General features: G+C 39.5%; 1 protein-coding gene across 2 annotated transcripts in view; it reads left to right on the plus strand.

Moving 5' to 3' along the window:
• The first annotated feature begins 7,731 nt into the window (after positions 1-7,731).
• Positions 7,732-24,583, plus strand: part of LOC149148893 (methylsterol monooxygenase 2-2-like) — an 84,208-nt gene continuing 67,356 nt past the window's right edge. The window contains exons 1-2 of one of the 2 annotated variants that reach the window (XM_089438305.1): positions 7,732-8,265; positions 11,353-11,490. In XM_089438305.1, the coding sequence (XP_089294431.1) occupies positions 8,236-8,265; positions 11,353-11,490 (168 nt within the window). In that variant the 5' untranslated portion in view covers positions 7,732-8,235. The remainder of the gene's footprint in view (positions 8,266-11,352; positions 11,491-24,583) is intronic. The other variant, XM_089438304.1, reaches the window with a different exon arrangement.

The raw sequence follows: 24,583 nt of genomic DNA on the forward strand, positions 1-24,583 counted from the left end.
ACAAAAAACAAAAAGGAGAATTAAAACAACTGATAGAGACCAGCATGAAGACTATCTCTGACAAAAAATTCTTCGAGGTGGATAGTTCCAGGCTACATTTGAAGACCTTCTTTGGACAGAGAGTCAGCTTGAATGTTGAATTCTTCATGGACATGAAAAAAAGATATGGATTGAAAGCCATTGCACAACTCCTCCACTTTGACCTTCCAATTATAGAGGTTCATGACCTGTAAGTTAGAATTTCCTGTCAGCCAATCAATGATAATCTTGGAATCTTCGCCGATCATTATATTAGAGATGAGTAAAGACTTTGGTATCAACATAGCTGCCCAAGCGACCAACATTTCAACTTTTATGTTTGTGCCCAAACCAAAACCAATTTTGGCTTTAATAACATGTTTTCTTCCAAGGAGGATGATGAAACCACCAACACAGTTGCCTTGCTGCGATACACCATCAAGAAAAGCTACAAGAAACCAGAGATTGAGTCTTGGACTAACGACATTCTTTTTGAAATGGTCTGTCATCTTAGGAGGATACTCTCTCCAGAGAGAAACAACTTTATATGAGGCCAACAACATGTTGGGCCTATTAATATTTTCAAAAATCAACTTATTTCTTAGCCCCCAGATTTTCCATGTTGTGAAGACTCGGATTGAGAAAAAAATTCTCTTTTTGTCTTACTAGAAATGAAGGCAATCTAGAAAAGAGGTAAAATGATTAGAGGACTTGATTTTAAGAGCATATAACACGGAAACCCACAAATATTTTGCCACTTCACACCTTAGAAAAAGGTGATCTATGTTTTCCTCTTCATCTCTTCAAAGGACACAAGTATTGGGCCCTCGAAAATCCCTCTTTTGTAAGTTGTCCCATGTCAGAATTTTGTTCTTAAAGACTAGCCACAAGAAAGTTTTCAATTTTGTGGGCATCTTCCATTTCCATATTATTGGGTACCACCAGAGAGCTTCTCCATGATAGAGGGAAGAGGTAATGGCGTTATAACTGATTTGGATAAAATAATTTCTGAGTAGTTCCCCCAAGCCCACACAAGCCTATCATTTTCCCTAGAGAGGCTGATACCATTGAGATATAAATTATGGAAAAATCGACCCCATTCCATGGCTAAGTCACCTTACAGACACAAATCTAAAGAGGAGAGCCAATGGCCTTTGGAATAATCAAAGGGGGAGGAGTTGAAGGCTTGTGCCAAAATGAACATACCTTTGGAATTGTGTGAATAGATTAGAGCATCAGAAAGAAAACATAAATGAATGCCTCCAATAAATGAATATTTGTTGAGATGGACGTGACACCCATTTTCGATATGAAAATCCAGGGAAAGAAATTCATAAGACTTTTCCAGACTATGGATCCAGGGATAAAAGAGGAAGAGACAACAACAACCATCTTATGGACCTAATCATGCAAAGGTTGGTTTTTAAGATATTTGTCTTTGATAACAATACTTCAAAGACCATTGCCTTTGATAGCTTCCCACATGCTCTTAGTTGAAAGAGCTTTCCCAAACTAGTAGAGATCTTTGAAGCCCCAACCCCTCACATCTTTGGGTTTCAAGAGGGCCTCCCAACCAACAAGGTGAATTTTGTTTTTCTCTACCTCGCCTGACCACAAAAATTGAAACATTCTTTGCCTAATTATATTGATCACAAAAGACAACTTTTTTATCAAACTCATCCAGAAAACAAGAATGTTGTCAATCACCAATTTGACTAACACCAGATGGCCTCCGAGTGATAACCACCTATAACACCAACAACTAATTTTCTTCCCTACCTTCTTAATGAGCCAAATCTAGTCTTCTTTCTTGTAGTTGTTGGGTTTGAGACAAAAGCCAAGGTATTTGAATGCTTGGTCCAAGTTTTCCTTCTTATAGGGCCAAATGCTCGAAACTCTTACCATAACAAAATCCTTAATCTCATGAAAAAGAAAGCATGGTTTTATCTAGCCTGACCTCCATCCCTGAAGCCATATAGAAAGTCGAGATGATTCTCTTATATATAAACCATTCTTCCAAGGAGCCATCTCCAAAAATCAACGCGTCGTCAACAAATAATAAATGGGCGATAATTATACCAGCTGAGACTTTAATACCTTTTAAAGAACCTTCTCTTCTCTTCTTCAAAATAAGTCAGCTGAGGCCTTCAAAGAGCAAAAAGAAAAGGAGGGGGGACAGAGGGCATCCATGATGGAGCCCTCTAGAACCTATATAAAAAGGAGGTAGGGGAGCCATTAATCAATAACACAAAGGAAACAGAGGAGACACATGCCATAATCCAGTTGGTTACATAAGGACATAGGTTGATTTTGATAAGCAACATCATAAGGAAATCCTAATTTACCTTATTAAAGGATTAAGATCTAATTTGAAAATGATATCTTTGATCTTCTTATTCTTGATCAAATGAAGACATTCTTGAGCTAACCCAATAGCCTCATGAATCTGACGACCTAACAAAAACCCAAATTGTTCCTTGGAGACTTCAGAGGCTAACTTCACCTTTAGATGGGTGGCGATAGTTTTAGAGATGCCTTTGTATACCAGGTTACACAAAGATATAGGGCGAAATTGGTCAAAGGAGAGGGGTTTAGAAGATTTGGGGATTAATGCTAGGTAAGAAGCATTAATGGAGCTACTAACTCTAGATCTGACCCTTGGTTCCTTGACAACTTCTAATAGATTAGGATCCAACAGATAAGAAAAGTAAAGGAAAAATTCAGTAGACCAACCATCGGGCCCAAGGCTGTTATCTTTAGCACAAGACTTTAGGACACCTTCTAGTTCTTCGAAGACACCTACTGACCAACAAAATATGCCTCCTCATTAGAGAAAAATGTGGGAAAAGATTGATTACCTGTATTTGGTCCATCAAATTGTTGACCTGGGGTTGCTTTAGGAGTTGGTAGAAGTGGGAGACTATAACACACTTTAGACTATCTGAATCTGCAATAATCTAACCGTCTGAGCCCTTAAGTTCCCAAATGGAGTTTGTGTTTTTCTTGTAGGAGGAATACTTGTGAAAGAACATGGAGTTTCCATCCCCTTTGGAAATCCAGTTAATTCTACATTCTTCTTCCTTTAGCTTTAGAATGTGCAACTTTCTCGACTGCAGATTGCAAAGATGCTCTTTAAAATCTGGAGAGAAATGTTTTTTGGAGAATGAACAATTGAGGAAATCTATCTCTTGCTCAATGGCTTCCTACTCCTCATTTAGTCCCTTCTTTTTGTTCAATTCCCATTTGAACACCAAAATTTTCAATTTATTTAACTTATAAGAGAATGAGTCCATATTAGACTCGAACAAAAGTACTTCCATCAAAGTCCAAGAATCCCTCACTAGTCTTCAAGCCATATTTGGTTGAATTGAATGGAGCGAGCTTGTAGGATTTTTGAATCTGAATCTCCAAGAACACTGATAGGTAATCCAAGATGATTTTTGAACCAATCTAGGATCTGAAACGACTGAAGCAGGAAAAGAGACTTTCGGCCAGAAGGAAACAGTCTTATCTTTTTGCTATCCCTTCACAGTTCGTTTTGGCATTTTGCTAGGTAAGGGCCATTGAAGCTGGTCAAACATCAATTAGCCCCACACCTTGAAAAAGGGAGTTGAAACACATAGTAAGAGGATCTAATTTACATTTTTTGCCCCAAATTTCATTTGCTGAAAGAGTTAGATTTAGATCCTTGCGAGTATCGACTTATTGTTGCTCAAAAGATGACTATTCTGAAATATGTCCCAAAAACTCCTCTTTTCGGAATAAAGCCCATAACAGTTGACCACTATCATCGATCTAGAGAGACCCTTGAACTAGCATTCAAAAATAATTCGCACTTTGGAGTGAAAGGTCGAGAAAGAAACAAAAGACAAATCCCAAATCACTGTAAAGCCACCAAACTAACCCTCTACCTATGTCATATAGACACAAAACATACTTATCTTATTATTCACACTTCCTTGTAATCTACTTAATCCAAAATAGTAAGTAACATGTAAACACCTTACTCTTAAATAGTAAGTAACATGTAAACACATTACTCTTAACAACATGGCAACTAGGAGAAAGGACCATAATTATAGGGCCAAATGCTCGAAACTCTTACCATAACAGAATCCTCATGAAAAAGAAAGCATGATTTATCTAGGTTGATCTCCATCCCTGAAGCCGAATAGAAAGTCAAGATGATTCTCTTATATATAGACCATTCTTCCAGGGAGCCATCTCCAAAAATAAACATGTCGTCAACAAACAATAAATGGGAGATAATTATACCTGTTGAGACTTTAATACTTTTAAAAGAACCTTCTCTTCTCTTCTTTAAAATAAGTTTGTTGAGGCCTTCAATGACCAAAAGGAAAAGGAGGGGGGATAGAGGGTATCCTTGATGGTGCCCTTTGGAACGTATAAAAAAGGAGGCAGGGGAGCCATTGATCAATAACACAACGGAAGCAGAGGAGACACAGGCCATTATCCAGTTGGTTACAGAAGGACCTAGGTTGATTTCGATAAGAAACATCATAAGGAAATCCCAATTTACCTTGTCAAATGATTTCTTAAGATCTAATTTGAAAATGAGAGCTTTGATCTTCTTATTCTTGATCAAATGGATACATTCTTAAGCTAATCCAATAGCCTTGTGAATTTGATGGCCATACATAAACCCAAATTGTTCCTTAGAGACTTTAGAGGCTAACTTCACCTTTAGATGGGTGGCGATAGTTTTAGAGATGACTTTGTATACTAGGTTACACAGAGATATAGAGCGAAATTGGTCAAAGGAGAGGGTTTGAAGATTTGGGGATTAATGCTAGGTAAGAAGCATTAATGGAGCTATTGACTCTAGATTTGACCCTAGGTTTCTTGATAACTTTTAATAGATCAAGACCCAGCGGATAAAAAAAGTGAAGGAAAAATTTAGCAGACCAACCATCGGGTCCAAGGCTCTTAACTTTAGCACAAGACTTCAGGACACCTTCCAATTCTTCCAAGACAACTGCCAACCAAAAAAATATGCCTCCTCATCAGAGAAAAAATGTGGGAAAAGATTGAATACGTGTAGTTGGTCCATCAAATTGTTGACCTGGGGTTACTTTAAGAGTTGGGAGAAGTGGAAGGCTGTAACACACTTTAGACCGCCCGAATCTGCAATAATCAAACCGTCCGAGCCCTTAAGTTCCTAAATGGAGTTTGTGTAAAGACGAAGAAATTTCTCGTCTCAAGGACCACGTCGAAAAATTACTTGCACAAGTGAAGAAGACTAAGGTCACAAAGAAAGAACTCAAGAAGCACTTATCAGAACAAGAAGAGGAAACTTTGCGTTTAAAGAACCTTAATAAAAATTTATTAGAACAAATCAAAGATCTAAAAGATGAAAATCTTAAAATTCAAAACACTGAAAATAAGGTTGATAAATAAGAAATCAAAGAACTTTTACGACTGAAAAACCATAATCAAAGTCTACTCACTCAAATTAAGAAGCTTAAGGATGATAAGAAAGCATTAAAAGATAAGTTGGAACAATTCACTCAAGAAGAAGCATCGTAATATCTAGTCGTAACAGTCCAAGTTGAAAATAAGGGAACGAATACCGATCCAGTGAATATGACAACTCAAGAAGACAAGTCAATTGAAGAAACGACACACTTAGATGTTGCAGTTCAGACAATGGACATCCCAAGTGAATGTTCCATAACCAATTCAACAACATCTTCGCTAGAAGAAAATCTAAAATATCCATATCGACATCCGAATCACAAGAGTAGACCAATCAACCATGCTACATATCGGTACCATTCAGACCAGAAACAACAAATTGATGTTCTAGATAATAGTGATGCAATCTCACTCCAGTCTTATGCTAACAAGTTGTTACAAAATTCTAGTGATCAAAATATTCCACAGAAGATTAATCTGGGATGGTTTGATCATATCAACTTGTATCGACGAGGATGACTATCTCGAGAGAGAAAGACATTCGAAGCCAAAAAAGAGATCAAGCCTTTTTCATCGACAAGCTTTGAGGACAAAGCTTTTTGAGGAATGAGGCAATGTAACAAATAAAATATATAAATAATGTAAAATAATGTAAACAATAATAATCATAAATAATGATTAGTTAAATTAGTAATTAGGTTGAAGAGGCATGTCTAAATGAGACATGACTCTTCATGAAGAGACACTTGCCTGGTATATAAGCAAGCCTCTCGTTCTCATTGTAAATCATTCATATTCATTCTTATACATTTTAATATATAATATTTGTATCCTCATGGATATCTTTATATTCCAAGTTTTCTGGAGTAATTAATTTTTAGAAGGAACTTTGTTCGCTTCATTTTCCTATAGGAGGCATACTTGTGAAAGAACACGGAGTTTCCATCCCCTTTGGAAATCTAGTTAATTATACTTTTAATTCTCCATCCTTCTTCCTTTAGCTTTAGAATGTGCAACTTTCTCGATTGCAGATTGCAAAGATGCTCTTTAAAATCTGAAGAGAAGATTTCTTTGGAGAATGAACAACTGATGAAATCCATCTCTTGCTCAATGGCGTCCTACTCCTTATTTAGTTCCTTCTTTTTGTTCGATTCCCATTTGACCACCAAATTTTTCAATTTATTTAACTTATAAGAGAATGAGTCCATATCAGACTCGAACAACAGTACTTCCATCGAAGTCCAAGAATGCCTCACTAGTTTGTTGAAGGACTGGTCTTCAAGCCATATTTGGTTGAATTGAATGCAACGAGCTTGTAAGATTTTTGAATCTCAATCTCTAAGAACACTGGTTGGTGATCCAAGATGATTTTTGAACCAATCTAGGATCTGAAACAATTGAAGCAAGGAAAGAGACTTTCGGCTAGAAGGAAACAATCTGATCTTTTTGCTATCCCTTCACAGTTCATTCTGGCATTTTGCTAGGTAAGGGCCATTAAAGTTGGAAAAACATCAATTAGCCCCGCACTTTGAAAAAGGGAGTTGAAACACATAGCAAGAGGATCTAATTTAGCTTTGTTGACTCAAATTTCGTTTGCTGAAAGAGTTAGATTTAGATCCCTGTGAGTATCGATTTATTGCTACTCAAAAGATGACTATTCTGAAATATGTCCCAAAAACTCCTCTTTTCGGAATAAGGCCCATAACAACTGACCAATCTAGAGAGACCCTTGAACTAGCTTTCAAAAATAATTCCCACTTTGAGGTGAAAGGTCGTGAAAGAAACAAAAAAAATCCCAAATCACTACAAAGCCACCAAACTAACCCTCTACATATATCATATAAACACACAAAACATACTTATCTTATTATTCACACTTCCTCCTAATCTCCTTAATCCAAAATAGTAACATGTAAACACCTTACTCTTAAATAGTAAGTAACATGTAAACACCTCACTCTTAACAACGTAGCAGCTAGGAGAAAGGAGCATACTTCAACTCTTCCCATATCCGAGGTAGGAACATTTTTATAATCCAAAGCACATGAATACCCAAATTGCCCACCAAAAACAATTTATCCTCCTCCGTTAAAAGGAGAATTTGTCATTTTATAATTATCACATATTTGGAAAACTTTCGAAATCATGCAGTGGTAGTTTTTTAATGAAACTCTCTACTAATAAATGATGACATTTGACCCAGTTATATATGAAACATTTACAAAGGGTGGCGCTCTAATCAAGAGCTTTTTGGGATTTCAACAAAACATTAAAAACACAAATCTCCGAGCATCAGCGCCACTTGGGTTGTACAACTCTGGGTGCAGCAAAAACAATCCCCGTTACGGAGATTTGAACCCAAAACAATAAGGTACTGAAAGATTATAATTTTTGGGTCACAGGTTAAAATGGTGAGGAAAATTTTTGGGTCACAGGTTAAAATGGTGAGGAAGATGTCGGTGTGATGTGTGTGGCGCAGTAAGTGTTATGATCTTTTATCATACGAGCAGAGGTTATAACTAAAAGAGAATATTTAGAGCGGATGTAAGTGGCCAGGCATCCTCTCACATTTGGCCATATTGGTTCTCTCACGGATGGACAGTCTGGCACAGCTGTACTTAGAAAGTTCAGTAAATATTTGTAGTTACGGCAGGCAGGTTGACAGTTGAATCCAAGCTCCAGGATTTTGATCTATAAGAGCTCTCGCTCATTCTATCCTAGTTGGGCTAAAGAATAACTTCTCACTGGAGTGGATTCGATTTCACCAGATTGGGATTTGTCATGGCGACATTGTTGGAAAGAGGCTGGCTGGTACTCCATTCATCTCTACATATATATTCGTCTGCAGTTTTTTTTCCCTCGTCTTAGTTAAATCTGTAACATGATTTGAATCATCCACAAAAAGTGCAAAGCCCACCCAAATCTGCACCACCGTTTCGCTCTCAAGAAAATTTGACATGCAAAAGATTGGGAATCGGGGAAATGCAGGTTGATTTCAATTTAGAAATAATAAGCAGAAATATTTTTAGGCCTCGCGTGTCCCCTGAATGATGCAAGAGGGTGAACCATGGCTTGAAATTTTTGTGAATGAATTGGAACCCTGGATTGCAAGGAAAAAAGGAACCCTAAAATAACAAGGGTGACAAGGTGATTTGGGCATTTTTAGTATAGCATATAGGATTTGCAGGCCTGGATTTCGACAGTCATCTTTTGTCGACATTCGATATTTTGTTAATGGTTGATTGATGGTCTGTACAGTGCAAACTAGTCGGTGCTGTCATTCGAAGCCTAAATCTGAGAGCCTAAGCCATCCTGCTGGAAATATGTCCCATTGGTTACTGTTAAGTGAAGGGCACACTGATATCTGGGGATAGCTAAGGGCAAATCCTCTGATGCATAGATGTAGGGTGAATTGATTGTTTGGGAATATACTAGTACACGCCCTTTTAAACTCGGGCCTGAAATGCGCCTCGAGGTTGCATGTCTTGAATTTCACCCTACCTGCACGTGATTCAAAGAGCTGTTTGTGTGAACTGGAGACATGCAACCTCAAGCTTTGCAACTTCTAGGTGCATATTAGATGGCTCTGTTGTAGTCCAATCTATCCAATGTACTGCCTAGATTCAATTTACAGTTACACGCACACACTAACACACAAAATGTTGATGGATTCCTTCAACACCACCTAGGCTGTAGAACATTTTGCCTTTGTCAGTGCAACCAGTGGTAGTTACAGAAAACACACTGTAGTAAAAGCTAATTTTGATAAGTCCCAACTTGTGAAAAGTTGGATATTTGGCAGATAGGTTCGCATTGACAACCTCTTTTGCACCACACTTACGATAAGTTTGAGGTGAGAACAATTCTTCAGATAAAACTGTTTTGCGTTTTTGGATTTGTCAAAGCCAGACTTGATTTATCTTTCCATGATCTGTAGGTTAGGGATTCCTAAGATTATGTTTGAAGCCCGGGGCATTTGAAATAATGTTATCATCCTATTCCATTATGCATTTTCAGAATTAACAGAGAAGGCAGCCCTCCTCATCCGTCCAATCAATCAATAAATCAATGGGCTCGGCTGGGGCTTTGCCCTTGATAACAAAATCCCTTCCGTCCAATCAATAAATCAATCCATTAGTTGGGATCTGGCGTGGATTATTATTTCCAATTTTTGTGGGGATAGCTCCATAGGACACTTCATGGTCAGGGTGATCCCTTCTGTTTTATGACCAAGATGGGATACATTCGCTTGGCTTTGGTTCTTCCTCAAGTATCCTTCAAGTGGGGATAGTTCCGCAGGACAACTTCAAGAGAATGACTGTCGAGTAAATGTGACGGAAAGAATGATGAATACTATGTCGAAGCCGGATTTGTCCTTCCATGATCCGTAGATTAGGGACTCCTAAGATTATGTTTGAAGCCTAGGGAATTCAAAATAATGTTATCTTCCTGTTCAATTAAAGTTAGTTAAGGGGGTAGATAAATATTCCTGTCATTTAGTATGAGCAGGGATTTTGCAGCTTCTGGAAATTTGTGACAGATATTGTAGGCTTTGGCATCACTTAAGATTTTTAGAGTTATTGCTTTTCGATAATTTTTGTAGAAACTAGCACTTAAACGTTTCGTACAATATAATTGGATTTGGCATCATGCTTTGATTACTTCAGGAAATATTTTGCAGCAATTAGAGTTGTTATGATACTTAAGTCTTCCAAACTTTCTCCCAGAAAATTACCATAAGTTTCCTGGTCTTCACTTTCTCGGACAAACATTTCTCGCAGTGCTTGATGGGCAAGGCATCCTTTCATGGACTATTTGGCACACACGATCTTTTTATTTGGAAGTAACACCACTTAAGCCAATTTGATTATTGACTGTGGGTTTCTCCAGGGTAAGGATTTCATTGTGTAATCAGATCTACTGTAATAATGCCAAGTTGTATTGTCACATACATTTTTTGACTTTTCCTCTATGACTTTTCCGGTCCGATTTTCATGGGTTTGCATTCAAGCAGATCTGAATTGGACAGTATTAGACTATAGCACATTACTGTGGTTATCAGGTTCTCTTGTTGTCTGTATTGTTTTTAAGTTTTAATGTTATGCTCACTAGGTCCATTTCTGCAGTGTCACATCACTTCTATACCGGACATAACACTGAACTTATTATCATAGACAAATGACCTTAATCCTTTATTTCTTGCTGGTTGATATTTCCTTCACAGGTTTTGCAACTCTTCTTCCTTGTTTGATTCTTTATGCTTAGTTCATTTGGAAGTCTAAAATTGTGCATCACAGCTATCAGGTTCTCTTGTTGTCTGTATTGGTTTCAAGTTTTAATTTAATGGTCACTAGGTCCTTTTCTGCAGTGTTACATCACTTCCATGGTGGACATAACACTGGACTTATTATCATAGACAAATGACCATAATTCTTTGTTGCTTGCTGTTTAATATTTCCTTAACAAATTTTGCAGCTCTTCTTCCTTGTTTGATTCTTTATACTTAGTTCATTTGGAAGTCTAAAATTGTGCATCACTGTTTGCATATTTTATAAACATGTTGGCAAAAAATGTCTTTTTAGACCATCCATTAAAAGAACATCACTTGAAATAAGCAATATTGACATGATATCCCGCTGTGGAAATTAATGGCATATTTGGGTTATAACAAACAGACATTTAGTTATCTCAACAGATGCCTTACTTGACTTTGACCCTTGGAACAAGTTTATTTTTTTCTCTCTGCACATGTTTATTGGAAGGTCTCCAAGGTATTCAGATTGTTTTGAAGTTTGAATATTACTTTAGTTTGTTTTATCTCTGCATGAAAACAAATATTGTTTTCTTTTCCTTGTCTGTGCATGATTTTTCTAATCGAGGTTTTTATTGATGGTGCAGTATCTGATCACAAATTTCACTGATTTTCAACTGGCTTCCATAGGCAGTTTTCTTCTTCATGAGAGCATCTTCTTCTTGTCTGGGCTTCCTTTTATATTACTTGAGACTACAGGCTTGTTGAGCAAGTACAAAATTCAGGTTATTTCTCCAGTCGAACTTGTATTTTTTTAATGGGGCATTATGGTCCAGTGTTTTATTTTGGAGTTATTAGCATCTATTTCACATCTATCTCAATACACCATAAATCATATACAAGTTTTTTGTTTGAGATTTTGGCAAATTCAGAGTTCTTGAACTTGGTTGCTGTTGAGAAAATTCAGATTTTAGTTTTCCCCAAGAATGTTGATTCCTGGCATAAAGGCATTGTTGGCTGAAAATTAATTTAATTGTAAGCAGATAAAGTCATCTCAAATTAAATTGAGCTTAAATGCTAAACATTCGTCCATTTTCAAAAGATGTCACCATAAATTGAAAGTTTGGATACAAGTTACTAGCAAAATTGAGTGTGTCGTTTACCAAAGAAAAATCCATCAAGGTTGCCTCTCAAATTGATCTATAATTATATCAGTGTTGCATGGGAGCACTCAGTGGCCTCCTATTCCCTCTCTGGAATCACTTAAGCTCATAGGCACTTCCAGGACCAGGGGCTGCACAGGTGTACAAAATGTTTCCAATACTGCTTCTCTCCTGTAATTTTTCAAGAAGGACTGCTATCACCTGCCCGCCCCCGCTCCCCTGTTTGCTCTGCTCCTTGGCAACACTGATTTTAAACCCCCTCCCATTTGTGGAAGATCAAACCCGGAAGATAGAAACATTGCAATGCTGGTTCATAGTTGTACATGTTGAAGTTTCGAAGTTTACTTAGTTAGAAACCCTCCATGCACTTTATCTGATTTATTCCTACCTATTTGTTATTTTACCTAACAAGTTATTTACAATGTAAGTACTGAAAATAAACACTAGTGCATGCTCAACATATTACAGATCAGCAACTAAAGGAAACAAAAACAATCACACCATATGACACCATTAGTTTTGGACTAATGTCCCTAGAAAAACCCAATGTGGGAAAACCGGTGCAGCTATCTGAGGGTTTTCTTATTAAGCAATATCAGAGTACAATCTGGGTGTCAAAACTGGCCTACCCAACAGAGAATTTCCTTGGCAATAATACCTCTCAGTTTCTGACAAATCTCCTGGTTGAAAGCCTAGATAAATCTTCCGGCAGCTACTCAACACAAATTTGCCCCAGAAACCCCAGTGTCAGCCTCTCTCTAGACTGTGTCAGCCCCTCTCCGCCCAGCGCTGGCCCTGCGTCAGCCTTAGGAGGCCCTGCGTCAGCCCTCTGGTCCTCTGCGTCAGCAACGTTGGCCTCTCTGAGGCTCTGCGCAGCTCCCGGCTGCCTCTGCGTGGCCCTTCGTGAGCCCTAGCTGGCTTTGCGTCACTCTCCCCGGCTACTGCGCTGCTCTCCTGGCACTATCTCTGCCTCTTTGTCTCTCTGTACTCAAATGCCCATTAGTTGCATCTCCCGTCACTAATTCTATCTCTCTTAGCAAACCCCGCTCTAGAGAATAGAATGATTGATCACTCTGTTGTTCTCTCCAAGTGACCCTCAAGTCTCCTCTTATACTTTTCCTGCTGACATATCAATGGCCGAGATTAAGTCCCTAATCAACGGCTAAGATTAGATCTGGCTTGATCCATGTCTTTTGGACCATTCTAATACAGTTTCATATTAATACACATTAATATTTTATTTTCCCTAAGTTTAGACTTAGGGACTCCATTAAAAATATTAATTATTTTAATATCTTCTGAATTGTTTAGAATCTGCCCAAACCCTTTCTGGGTATTGGAGATCTCATGTGCCCCAACCTCTCCACCAAATTTCGTGGCTAGAGCACATCCGATGCTACCCCAAATCAACACTCCCTCTTAGCAAGGACTGTGCTCTAGCAATACTCCTCATTGAGTATTACTCTGATCATCCGGCATCGGTCCCTGTGCTGATGCTAGGCCTTCCTGCCCAACATCCTCTGCACTGCTGCATCCTGTACTGCTGCCCATGGTTCTGCCACTGCCACTGCTGCATCTGTACGACAGCTCCCTCTGCATCTGTGCTGTTGCTGGTCCTTTCTCCTAGCACTGCATCCGCATTGCACCTCCTCTCATCATGCTGCATCGTGCTGCCCATTGTTGCACTGCAACTCAGTTACTGAGAAGTAAGTAATTGATCTCCCAACTTGACCTCCCTGTTGGGCTAGAGACACCCACTGATGCTGAAGCTCCCTTTGCCGCTGACAAGTGCTCCCTCTCTGACCTCTGCGCTGCTGCAACAACTCCTTGCATCTTGCACCGTTTGCACACCTCTCTGTGCCATCTTGCACTGGTGCAACACTCCTGTGCCTCTCGCACTGCTGCAGCCTGCTAGCTTTGCGCTGTCTCGGGACTCTTGCACTGTAGCTCTCTCTGCCGCTCCATCCGCATCCGTCTCTACCCACATCAGCCAATCCTGCTACTCCTCTTCGGGGCTCCCATAGCAAGGTCTAATCCAAGAGGCTGGGTACCTCGAGGATCTTGCCCCTCATCGCCTGTAGTCCGCCTGACTACAGCTTGATGTCTCCCCACTTCCGCTCAAGTGGCGCATGTGCACTCATGGCACAGTCATCGTTTGTCAAAACTTCCTTCTCTGCCCGTGTTGGCGCTGCCTTAGTCTCAGAAGACTCTCCCTTACTCTTCTTCCTTGGGCACTGGGTCGCATAATGACCTAGATCCCCACAGTGGAAGCACTTGATCTTGGAGAGATCCTTCTTCTTCTGCTTTTCCTGCTTTCCCTTAGATGCTAGGGCAACATCTTCCTCCTCTTGTTTGACTTTGATCCCCTTGTTGCTGCTACTCGTCTTCGACTGCTGTTTGATCTTTTCCCTGCGAAGAGCTGCCCACATCTCGTCCCAAGGTGGGAGAGTCCCTCTGCCCAGTATATTCTGGACAAATACTTCCCAGTCTTCTGAGACAACATTCAAGGCTGTCCTCACCATCAACTCCTGATCCGGTGTCGCTTCTATAGCAGTCAACTGATCTCGGATCTCATTCAGTCCTTCGAGGAAGGTGTCAATCGGTTCTCGCTTCTTCATCTGATACAACCTCGACTGATTCTCAAGTAGCATTCTTCTCTGCACAGAAGTATGTTGGTACAATTTCTTGAGAGCCTCCCACATCTCAAATGCCGTTTCCTTCTCGGCTATGTGTGGTACTACACGATCCTTGACTCCGTCAAGGATGATGCTCTTGCCCCTTGCCATTGCCTTCTCGTACTTGTCGTTATCATTAGGGTCGATTGGGATAGCTATTACCTTCAAGGCGAAGTTCTTGACACGATTTCTGTCAAGTACGGATAAGATTCTGGCCTTCTAGACTGCGAAGTTCGACGCTCCATCCAGTCTATCTTGGTCTCTTACTCGGTGTAGTGCCATGATGTTCCTCTACTTCCCTCTTGGAAGTTCTCTATTCGACTCCTCTGAGTCTCTACTTCTCGTCTGGAAGTTCTCTTCTGGACTCCCTCTGAGTCCTGATTTCCCTCCTGGAAATCCTTTTGCTGTTGTCGAGATGCCCCCTACTCTAATCTTCTTGTGTAACCGCACCACTGATACGAGTTCCTTGGCTAGAAACCCTTGGTAGCAGCGCCTCTTAGCCTTGCTCTATCAGGTACTGTTCTGACTACAGTACCTCACCATCTCCACTCTGCAATATTCCCATAGCCTTCTAAACCCCAACAACCTGAAGGTGAGAGCTCCCAGGCTTTGTGCAATCCCGACACCAGCAACTCGGCCTCCTTAGCCAACTGCGTCAGCCCTCCCAGCGACTGCATGGCTCTGCGTGAGGCTCCTTTTGCCTTCCTTAGCCTTTGTGCTGCCTCTTCCCGGCTCACCTTTGATGACGCAGGCATTGCGTCACCCTTCCCTTGTTGCTGCTCTACTAGAAACAACTTCTGTCACCTCGGGACAACTGTTTTCTGCTGCTATCGCTCCGCTCGGCTGATGTCCTTAGTCCTTTTGTGATCTGCAATCACGCTCTGATACCATGTTGAAGTTTCTAAGTTTACTTAGTTAGAAACCCTCCATGCACTTTATCTGATTTATTCCTACCTACTTGTTATTTTACTTAACAAGTTATTTACAATGTAAATACTGAAAATAAACACTAGTGCATGCTAAACATATTACAAATCAGCGACTAAAGGAAATAGAAACAATCACACCATATGACACCATTATTTTTGGATTAATGTCCCTGGAGAAACCCAATGTGGGAAAACCGGTGCAGCTATCTTAGGGTTTTCTTATTAAGCAATATTAGAGTACAATCTGGGTGCCGAAACGGGCCTACCCAATAGAGAATTTCCTTGGCAGTAATACCTCTCAGTTTCTGACAAATCTCCTGGCTGAAACCCCGGATAAATCTTCCGACAGCTACTCAGCACAAATCTGCCTCAGAAACCCCAGCGTCATCCTCTCTCTGGACTGCGTCAGCCCCTCTCTGCCCAGCGCTAGCCCTGCGTCAGCCCTTTGGCCCTCTGCGTCAGCAACACTAGCCTCTCTGAGGCTTTGCGCAGCTCTTGGCTGCCTCTGCGTGAGCCCTAGATGGCTCTGCGTCACTCTCTCGGGCTACTGCTCTGCTCTCCCGACAATATCTCTGCCTCTCTGTCTCTCTGTACTCAAATGCCCCTCAGCCGCATCTCCCAATCACTAATTCTATCTCTCTTAGCAAACCTGACTCTAGATAATAGAATGACTGATCACTTTGGTGTTCTCTCCAAGTGACCCTCAAGCCTCCTCTTATACTTTTCCCGTTGACATATCAACGGCCGAGATTAAGTCCTTAATCAATAGATAAGATTAGATCTGGCTTGATCCATGTCTTTGGGACCATTCTAACACAGTTTCATATTAATACACATTAATATTTTATTTTCCCTAAGTTTAGACTTAGGGACTCCATTAAAAATATTAATTATTTTAATATCTTCTGAACTGTTTAGAATCTGCCCAAACCCTTTCTGGGTATTGGAGATCTCATGTGCCCCAACCTCTCCACCAAATTTCATGGCTAGAGAACATCTGATGCTACCTCAAATCAACAATACATCTTTGGTTTTGGACATTCTAGTGCTGGTTCATAGTTGGGTTGATTAATGTTGCCAATGCTAAAATTTTACATGGTTTGTCCCTAACACTGACAAAATAAATATCATATCTTTTGTTATATAGGGTAACTCTTCCATGAAAGTCGTATTTGAAATTTGTGCTACCTTTCCAACTATGTCAGTTGTTCTTAAATAATTTGAACAAACTCTTTTGCCCTCTTTAATTTCATATCGCTCATCAATGTTTTTGCAAGGCACAGCTCGAAATGTTTGAAATCAAGTCACATGAAATGTGGAAACTATTACAAGTTTCTGAACCTGGAATGGCAAGGAAACCTGACCCCCCATAATTCTGGAAATGAAGAAACACAATATTTAAAAAATACAAAAAATATAAATGGTTTAAAACATAGATTTTCTTTTTCTAAATAGCATATTATTAGTAACTCTTCCATACATGTTGTGCTACTTTTTCAACCTTTTCAAATATTCTAAATAATTTCACAAATGCCTCTTGTCTTCTTGAATTTCATATGGCTTATCAATGTTGCCACCATAGTTTTAAAAACCAGCCAGTCTGAACTGGTAACTGGTCAGCCTGGCTAGTCAGATAGCTCTGGGCATCGACCTGGTACAAAAATCTGGTTAGAGGGCCAGTTTAACTGGTCTGAACTGGCCCAGTCCAAGTTTTCTACTCTAAACTTCTCCAAAATTACAATCAGAGCTGTATGATTTTCCATTATATTTTGCAGCAATCTCTGTACAGATCCAAACCCAAATGTAAGATATGTGTGCATTCATATTCAAAGTTTGAATTGTATGACATATACTTGCTGTGGTTTCAGATCTTTGTTTGGCAGTTATTATAAAATACACTCGTTTCACAAAGCCATAGTCCTATGTTGTGTGAATCACATCTATGATCTTCATGGAGAAATCAGTCTAGAAGCTTCATGTTGTGAGGCCACTTGTACTACTTGGCAATTTCTAATTCATATCATAGACAGTTATCAAAAACATTTACACCTTGCTCCATCTCCACTTTTCAGTTTTAATTTTTATTATTTTCCATGTGTGATCTGATGACAGGTCTTACTTTTAAAAAGGGAAAGTTTCCTCCAGTGTTAGTGATTTTATCCTTTATGCCTCATTTTGCAAGTTTGCAGGATGGTGGCATTATAGCTTATTTTGATGGATCATCTGATAAGAAGGATGATAATGGTATTACTGAATTTTCTTGTTTTTGAGAGTAGTATAATTTGTGACAATCAAGGCACCTTTCAATATATCAAGGGGGATGCTATTATGCATGCAGTTATGTATTTTATTGTTGATATGTATTGCACCCAGTGCCATTTTGATATATTCACCCTTGCATTTTATATAGATGACCAAACTTTGCATATTTTGTCTTTATTGCTTTGGAATCATGGTTTGGAATCTTAAAAATGAAATTTTCATTAAAATTAATTATTTTATGTATTTTTTCAAGTTCGGTCCATTGAATCCAGTTCGAATACTGGTTAGATGGGTGGCCTGGTTGAAAACCCGGTTTCGGTTTTTAAAGCTATGGGTTCCACAAGGCATGACTTTTATATGTTTCAAATTTAAGTTGCATGAAGTGTGGAAACAATTATGAATTTCCAGAATGGATATGGCATAGAAATCCGAGTGAAATGAGGAAACATGATATGTAGAAAAAATACAAAAAATACACATTAATAGGTTTTCCTTGATTAAAAACCACATTATCTACGTATATCAATGTAAATCCAAATCTTTAGACCTCAAATATGCTAAGTTTATGGAAAGTTTGCACATGTATATAGCGTTTAAGGGTGAAGATAGCAAAACGTTATTGTGATATAAGTTTTCTGATAAATATAAATAAAGTTCTAAATGGAAATATATAACATACAGGTTCTAAATGGCTTCTGAACTGTAGAGTCCAAAAATCATTATATTGCAATCAATGAGTATATAGCTAAGTTGCACAAAACGTGAAAACATCTGGAAGTTTCTGAAACAGGGATGGATGGAAAGGCCCGCCATAAAATGGAAACATTAGGTGAAATGTTATATATATTTGTTTGTGTATATGTATGTATGCAATATTTTTGCAAATAAGTTAATAAGAAATCTTCTTGCAAGAAAAAAAAATATTGAAACACATAAATGACATTTTAGAAGGCAAACCCAGTCTATATTAACTCTCATATATGATTACGTGATGCAAAATAAAAATTTGTCCTCCAAGATTCCAAAAGCAGCCTTTATACATAAGGCTATACATAAAAAAATCAGCCTTTATATGCGGCTATATGCGCTCAAAATGAAATAAAACATGAGCTAAAGACAAGGACATTTACATATCCTAATAATCCTCATCATCATTAACAAAAACATAACAAAGTGCTTGTTTAGCAGAACTAGAGCATGGATTGATTGGAGATAAAATTTAGTGGTAGATTAATATTTTTGTCTGTAGAAGGGCCCCACACCCTCCTTGGGTGCTTGAGTGAGCCTGCACAAGCAAAATCAGTCATGGAAATGGAGCATATTTGGGTCGAAGCATTGTCGAAATGTTTCATTGGTGTTTTAGTGCCGTTTCCAAATCAGTTGTTCGGTTGATGGTGGCATTTCCAAATCAGGAAATTCCATGCAAACACTCTAGCCGCATTTTGGCATTTTGGGGTGTTTCTAGTATGGGTACACCAACTTGGGGGCCATTTCCTGCAACATAGGTATATAGCTCATCTGAAGTTTGGTTGATTGTTCTAAGTTAACCAAGTCAAAAAATTTGAAGTTTCTTTCTCTTGGTGAATGGATTTAATAGCTGCTACCGTTTTCGGCACATGCATTGTTGGGCAACAAAGAGGTTTCAATTAGTTGGCATCATGAGACAACTTATTTCCCTTCTAGGTTTCAATCTTAGAATCACCCAATTCTGAATCAATTGCCATATGATTCTTGCATTCCTTCCTTTGCCACAACCCTTTCCTTTTTGGGTTTGAGCTTGCTATTGTTGCATGATATGCAGATAGAATGAAAAATGGATGAACATATATAAACACCAAATACAAATTATGGACAACAAAAACGGTTATGAGATGCATTTTTTCTTGTTTTATTGACTAGAATAATTTGATTATGTAGTTGTATTTTATTACTAGCAAGTTCTATCTGATATCATGTTTTTTATTTGTAAGCAAGCGTATTTACATTATATTAACATGGCAAAAAGATACATAGTTTACATCCATGAGAGCATCCTCTACCTCTGTGCAAGGAAACCAGAGATAAGAGTTAGAAGTCTCTGCCCCTGGAAGGGGAAACCAGAGCTCAAATTGTTTGCACATGATTTGACAGTTATCAAAATAGAAAACAAGAAGCCTAGCGTCTCTGTTTTGTGTATTTGTGAGCAAAAATTGATGAGGAACCAAAAATGCAACAATGAGCCTAGTGGCTCTATGCTGTATGCTCACGAACCAAATCAAAATTTCAACCATGTGATAGTCGTCGATGAACCAAACCAAACTAGAGTTTACCAACTTGTGGGTCGCCATGGTACCTGGGAGATTAGCACTTGCCGCATTGAAACGACATTGACGCCATGCTGGAACCACACTGAACTTGAGCGTTGCTGTGGGCCTGCACATTGCTGGAGTTTGTAGGAATTTCCTCCAGGATGTAATAGCCATAAGGACTGGGATGGGGAGGTGAGGGGATGGGAGCGTCCACAACAGGAAGGATGGGGGTATGCGAGGACGTGGGAGGGGCCTTGTTAAAATTGGCAACTAGGGCCAAACTCCACCTTGGACAACTCATATGATGGAGATGATATTTTTATTGGATTCCTCTTTCCGAGAGGTGCAAGATTGATCTAAAGATCATCTCATTCTGACAAGTAGAAATGGAATTATGAATTTATTTCTTCTATGGACAAATTGTCAAGGTTGGGCAGAAGTCTAATGTAGGCTCATGAAGCCCAACAGACGTGTCTCTTCACCCTCAACGTTGTGTATAAATAGAAGAGGCACTTTCCTCATTTGGACACACATCAACTCACACATCTTTCTCTCTCTTCATCTGATTGGGTCATACAAATCACAGGCAGCCTGTTCTTCTCCACACGTGCGAAGGTTTGACTGGGCATTTCTGTTTTCTGCGTTGACCGAGTTGCAACCAGCTTTGACCAGGGATTTTTTGACTTCATTTGACTGCGATTTTTGTGGGAGAATCTCTGTTTGGGTAGGCCGCATATTTTGGCACAGATACCGAGATTTTCTGGGCACTTTGACCAGCATTGACTGCAACCCTTTGACCACAGAAGTTGACTGTGCGTTGACCAAGTTTGACCAGATTTTTCAAGACTGTTTTGGGTTGATTTGGACTGTCTTTGGAGGCCGAGTTGATTGGGTTTGACTGAGCTGATTTGGAGGAGATTTACTGTTGGTTTGACCAGCGTTGACTTTCTGGTTAGGGCATCCTGTTGACTGTAGTTTGACTGGATTGTTTTACAGTGATTGGGCAAGTAAATTTTGTATATTGTACTCTCTCTGCTGAACTTTTGAAGAATAATAAGAAGATTTGATCAAAGGGTTTTCCCCACATTGGGGTTTTTCCTTAGCATTCACCAAATATTGTGTCCTCTTGTCTTGGCTTGTCTTTTGCTTATTGTTTATGTTCTATCTGCATTTACTATCAATGTTAATGTGATTGCTAATCTGGAAATTGATATTGGGCTAATAAGAAAAATTGAAGTAAATTGCTCTTAAGCATAGAACATACCATTGCTATTTAAAATTAACATGGCATTAGAGCTGAGGTGAAGATAAAGCCCAAGCAAGAGTGAGAAGAGCAATCACTGAGATTTGTTGATCAAGGACAAAATTCAATGGCCTCCTCATCTTACTTCAAATTTGATGACAAGCTTAATGATAAGTCTGATTATCATGCATGGAAGATGTCTCTTGACTTGACTTTGGAAGAGCATGATGCTATGGACTACGTGCAGGGAAAGATTACTGAACCTCCTTCAAATGCACTGGCTGCCGCTAAGACAAAGTACAAGAAAGGTGAAGTCAAAGCTAAGAAGATGATCAGGGATTCTATTCATAAGCACTTAATTGCTTACATCTCCGATTTGGGCACATCTAAGGAGATGTATGACAAGTTGGTTAGCATGTTCAAAGCTAGTAATGCAAACCAAGTCCTCTTTCTCAAGAACAAGTTGAAGGACATAAAGAAGGGAAGAGGAGAAGATATCCAATCCTACTTCATGAGGATTACCGAAATAAAAAATAATCTTCTATCAATTGGAGAAGTTATTGCTGACAGGGAGCTCACTCTCATTGCCCGTGGAGGTCTACCTCGTGAATGGGATGTGTTCAACACTACTATCCTCAACAATGATTGGATTCCATGTTTTGATGAATTGTTGACTAGATGTACTCAAGAAAAAACAAGGATGCTAGAGAGAGACATGCCTTCAAATAGGAATGATCCTACTGCATACTCCACTCATGCTAAAAAGAAGAACAATGCAGGTTCAAAGAAGCAATGTCAAGGAAGATCGGGATTTAAAGAAGGAAGAAAGGGTAGATGCTTCATTTGTAACAACTTTGGCCACTATGCTAGGGAATGTCCTAACAGAAGGGATACACCTCGGGATGATGACAACAACAACCGCAACAATTTTAGGGGCAACAACAATCAAATGAATGGCAAGTTCAACAACAAAGGAAAAAGGAATGCTCCCGCTACTCAACATGGAAATGGTTGACCTCCCAAAAGATTAAGAAACTCCAGGTATGATGAATCTAATGTTGTAGATAACAAGCAAAAATAATTTTATCTTATATCTGCCCTCTCTACTGCCTCTCCTCCAGATACCTTGGGAAATTGGTTGATTGATAGTGGTGCCTCAAGGCACTTCACTAGGTATAAGGAAGCTCTTTCAAATCTGATAGAAAAGGATACAAATTTGGAAATCATTCTTGGAGACAATGCCACCTATCCCATGAAAGGAGTTGGGAATGTCACTCTTCAATTGAATCATGGTAACACCATTCATCTACAAGAAGTACTCTATGTACCCGATCTAAAGAAGAACCTTGTATCTATCTCGGCGATGGAGGACAAAGGATTTAAGGTGGCATTCATCGATGGAAAAGTACGTGTTTGGAAATGAAATTTCAAAGAAGCATTTACTCTTGGATTCAGGGTTAACAACCTATATCAAGTTGGAGGAAGTCCATTGGGAGCTATGTCTTGTGACATATCTCTTCAATCTGAATTATGGAACCGAAGGTTTGCTCGCCTTCATTATAAAGCCCTACCTGATGCAAGGAAGATGGTGAGAGGTATGCCTGAATTTAAAGTAGAACATGAAGGTGTTTGTCAAGGATGTGCCGAAGGAAAACATACAAGGGGACTGTTACCCTCAAGTGATAGCAAAACTACCAACATTTTGCAATTGGTTCATTCTGATCTGTCAGGGTTAACAACCTATATCAAGTTGGAGGAAGTCCATTGGGAGCTATGTCTTGCGACACATCTCTTCAATCTGAATTATGGCACTGAAGGTTTGCTCGCCTTCATTATAAAGCCCTACCCGATGCAAGGAAGATAGTGACAGGTATGCCTGAATTTAAAGTAGAACATGAAGGTGTTTGTCAAGGATGTGCCGAAGGAAACATACAAGGGGACCGTTCCCCTCAAGTGATAGCAAGACTACCGACATTTTGCAATCTGTTCATTCTGATCTGTCTGGTATGTTGCCTGTGACATCTTTGAAAGGATATTTATATTATGCTATCTTTGTGGGTGACTTCTCTCGCAAAACTTGGATTTATTTCTTGAAGAAGAAGGACAAAGTGTTCACATCGTTCCGCTCTTTCAAAGCCTTGGTTGAAAATCAAACAGGGAAGAGGATCAAAATATTGAAGACCGATAACGGAACTGAATATGAATCAAATGAGTTCAATGATTATTGCAGAGAAGTTGGCATTAAGAGGGAGACTACTACAACATATACTCCTGAGCAAAATGGGTTGTTGAAAGGAAAAATCGTTTTATTATAGAGGCCACTCGTGCCATGCTTCATGATCAAGGCCTTTCGAAGTTTCTAAGGAGAGAAGCTACCAACACTGTCGTGTATGTTCAAAATAGATGCCCACATCAAGCATTGGACTCCAAAACTCACGAAGAAGTTTTCACCGGTAAGAAACCTGATGTTTATCAGTTTAGAATTTTTGGTAGCCCCGTATATTTTCATGTGCCGAAAGAAAAGAGAAGCAAATTGGATGCATTTGGGAAGAAAGGAACATTTGTGGGCTACAGTGAAACCTCAAAGGCATATAGAATCTATGTGCCTGGTCAAAGAGAAGTGGAAACAAGTCATGATGTCACCTTCGATGAAAATGCTGCCCTTGGGAAGATTAGGAACCTTCCTATTCTAAGGAAGGACAAAGAAGCAGATACAGGAAAGAAGGGAGAACCGCAGGATGAGTCGATGCCCGATGCTGAAGGACTAATGGATCCCATTGATCCACCTCCCCATGAGCCCTCCTCAAAAAGGAGACCCTCATGGCTTAGGGACACTCTCGAAGATGCCGAGAGACATATTGTACCAAGGGGGACTTTTCGTGAAAGTAAGAAGCCGAATAAGTACCAAGGGTACTTAGTTTCCATGATCACCATTGTTCAAACTAAGCCTTGCACATTCGAAGAAGCTGTGAAGCACCAAGTTTGGAAGGATGCTATGAACGAAGAGTACGAGTTGATTATGAAGAACGATGTCTGGGATGTGGTCCCTAGACCCAAAGACAAATATGTTGTCACCTCGAAATGGCTCTACAAGATCAAGCATGGAGCTGATGAAAGCGCTGAAAAGTTCAAGGGCAGGTTTGTTGCTTGAGGCTTCTCTCAAAAGGAAGGTGTGGACTATGATGAGATATTTGCACCAATTGCCCGATATACCACCATCCGTTCGATCATTGCCCGTGCTGCCTCACAAGGATGGAATTTACATCAAATGGATGTCAAGACCGCCTTCTTGCATGGCTCACTTAAGGAGGGAGTTTA

This window comes from Pinus tabuliformis, chromosome 9, assembly GCF_031772625.1.
Source record: "Pinus tabuliformis cultivar Carrire ecotype Pingquan chromosome 9, CPIR1, whole genome shotgun sequence".
Lineage (NCBI taxonomy): Eukaryota > Viridiplantae > Streptophyta > Pinopsida > Pinales > Pinaceae > Pinus > Pinus tabuliformis.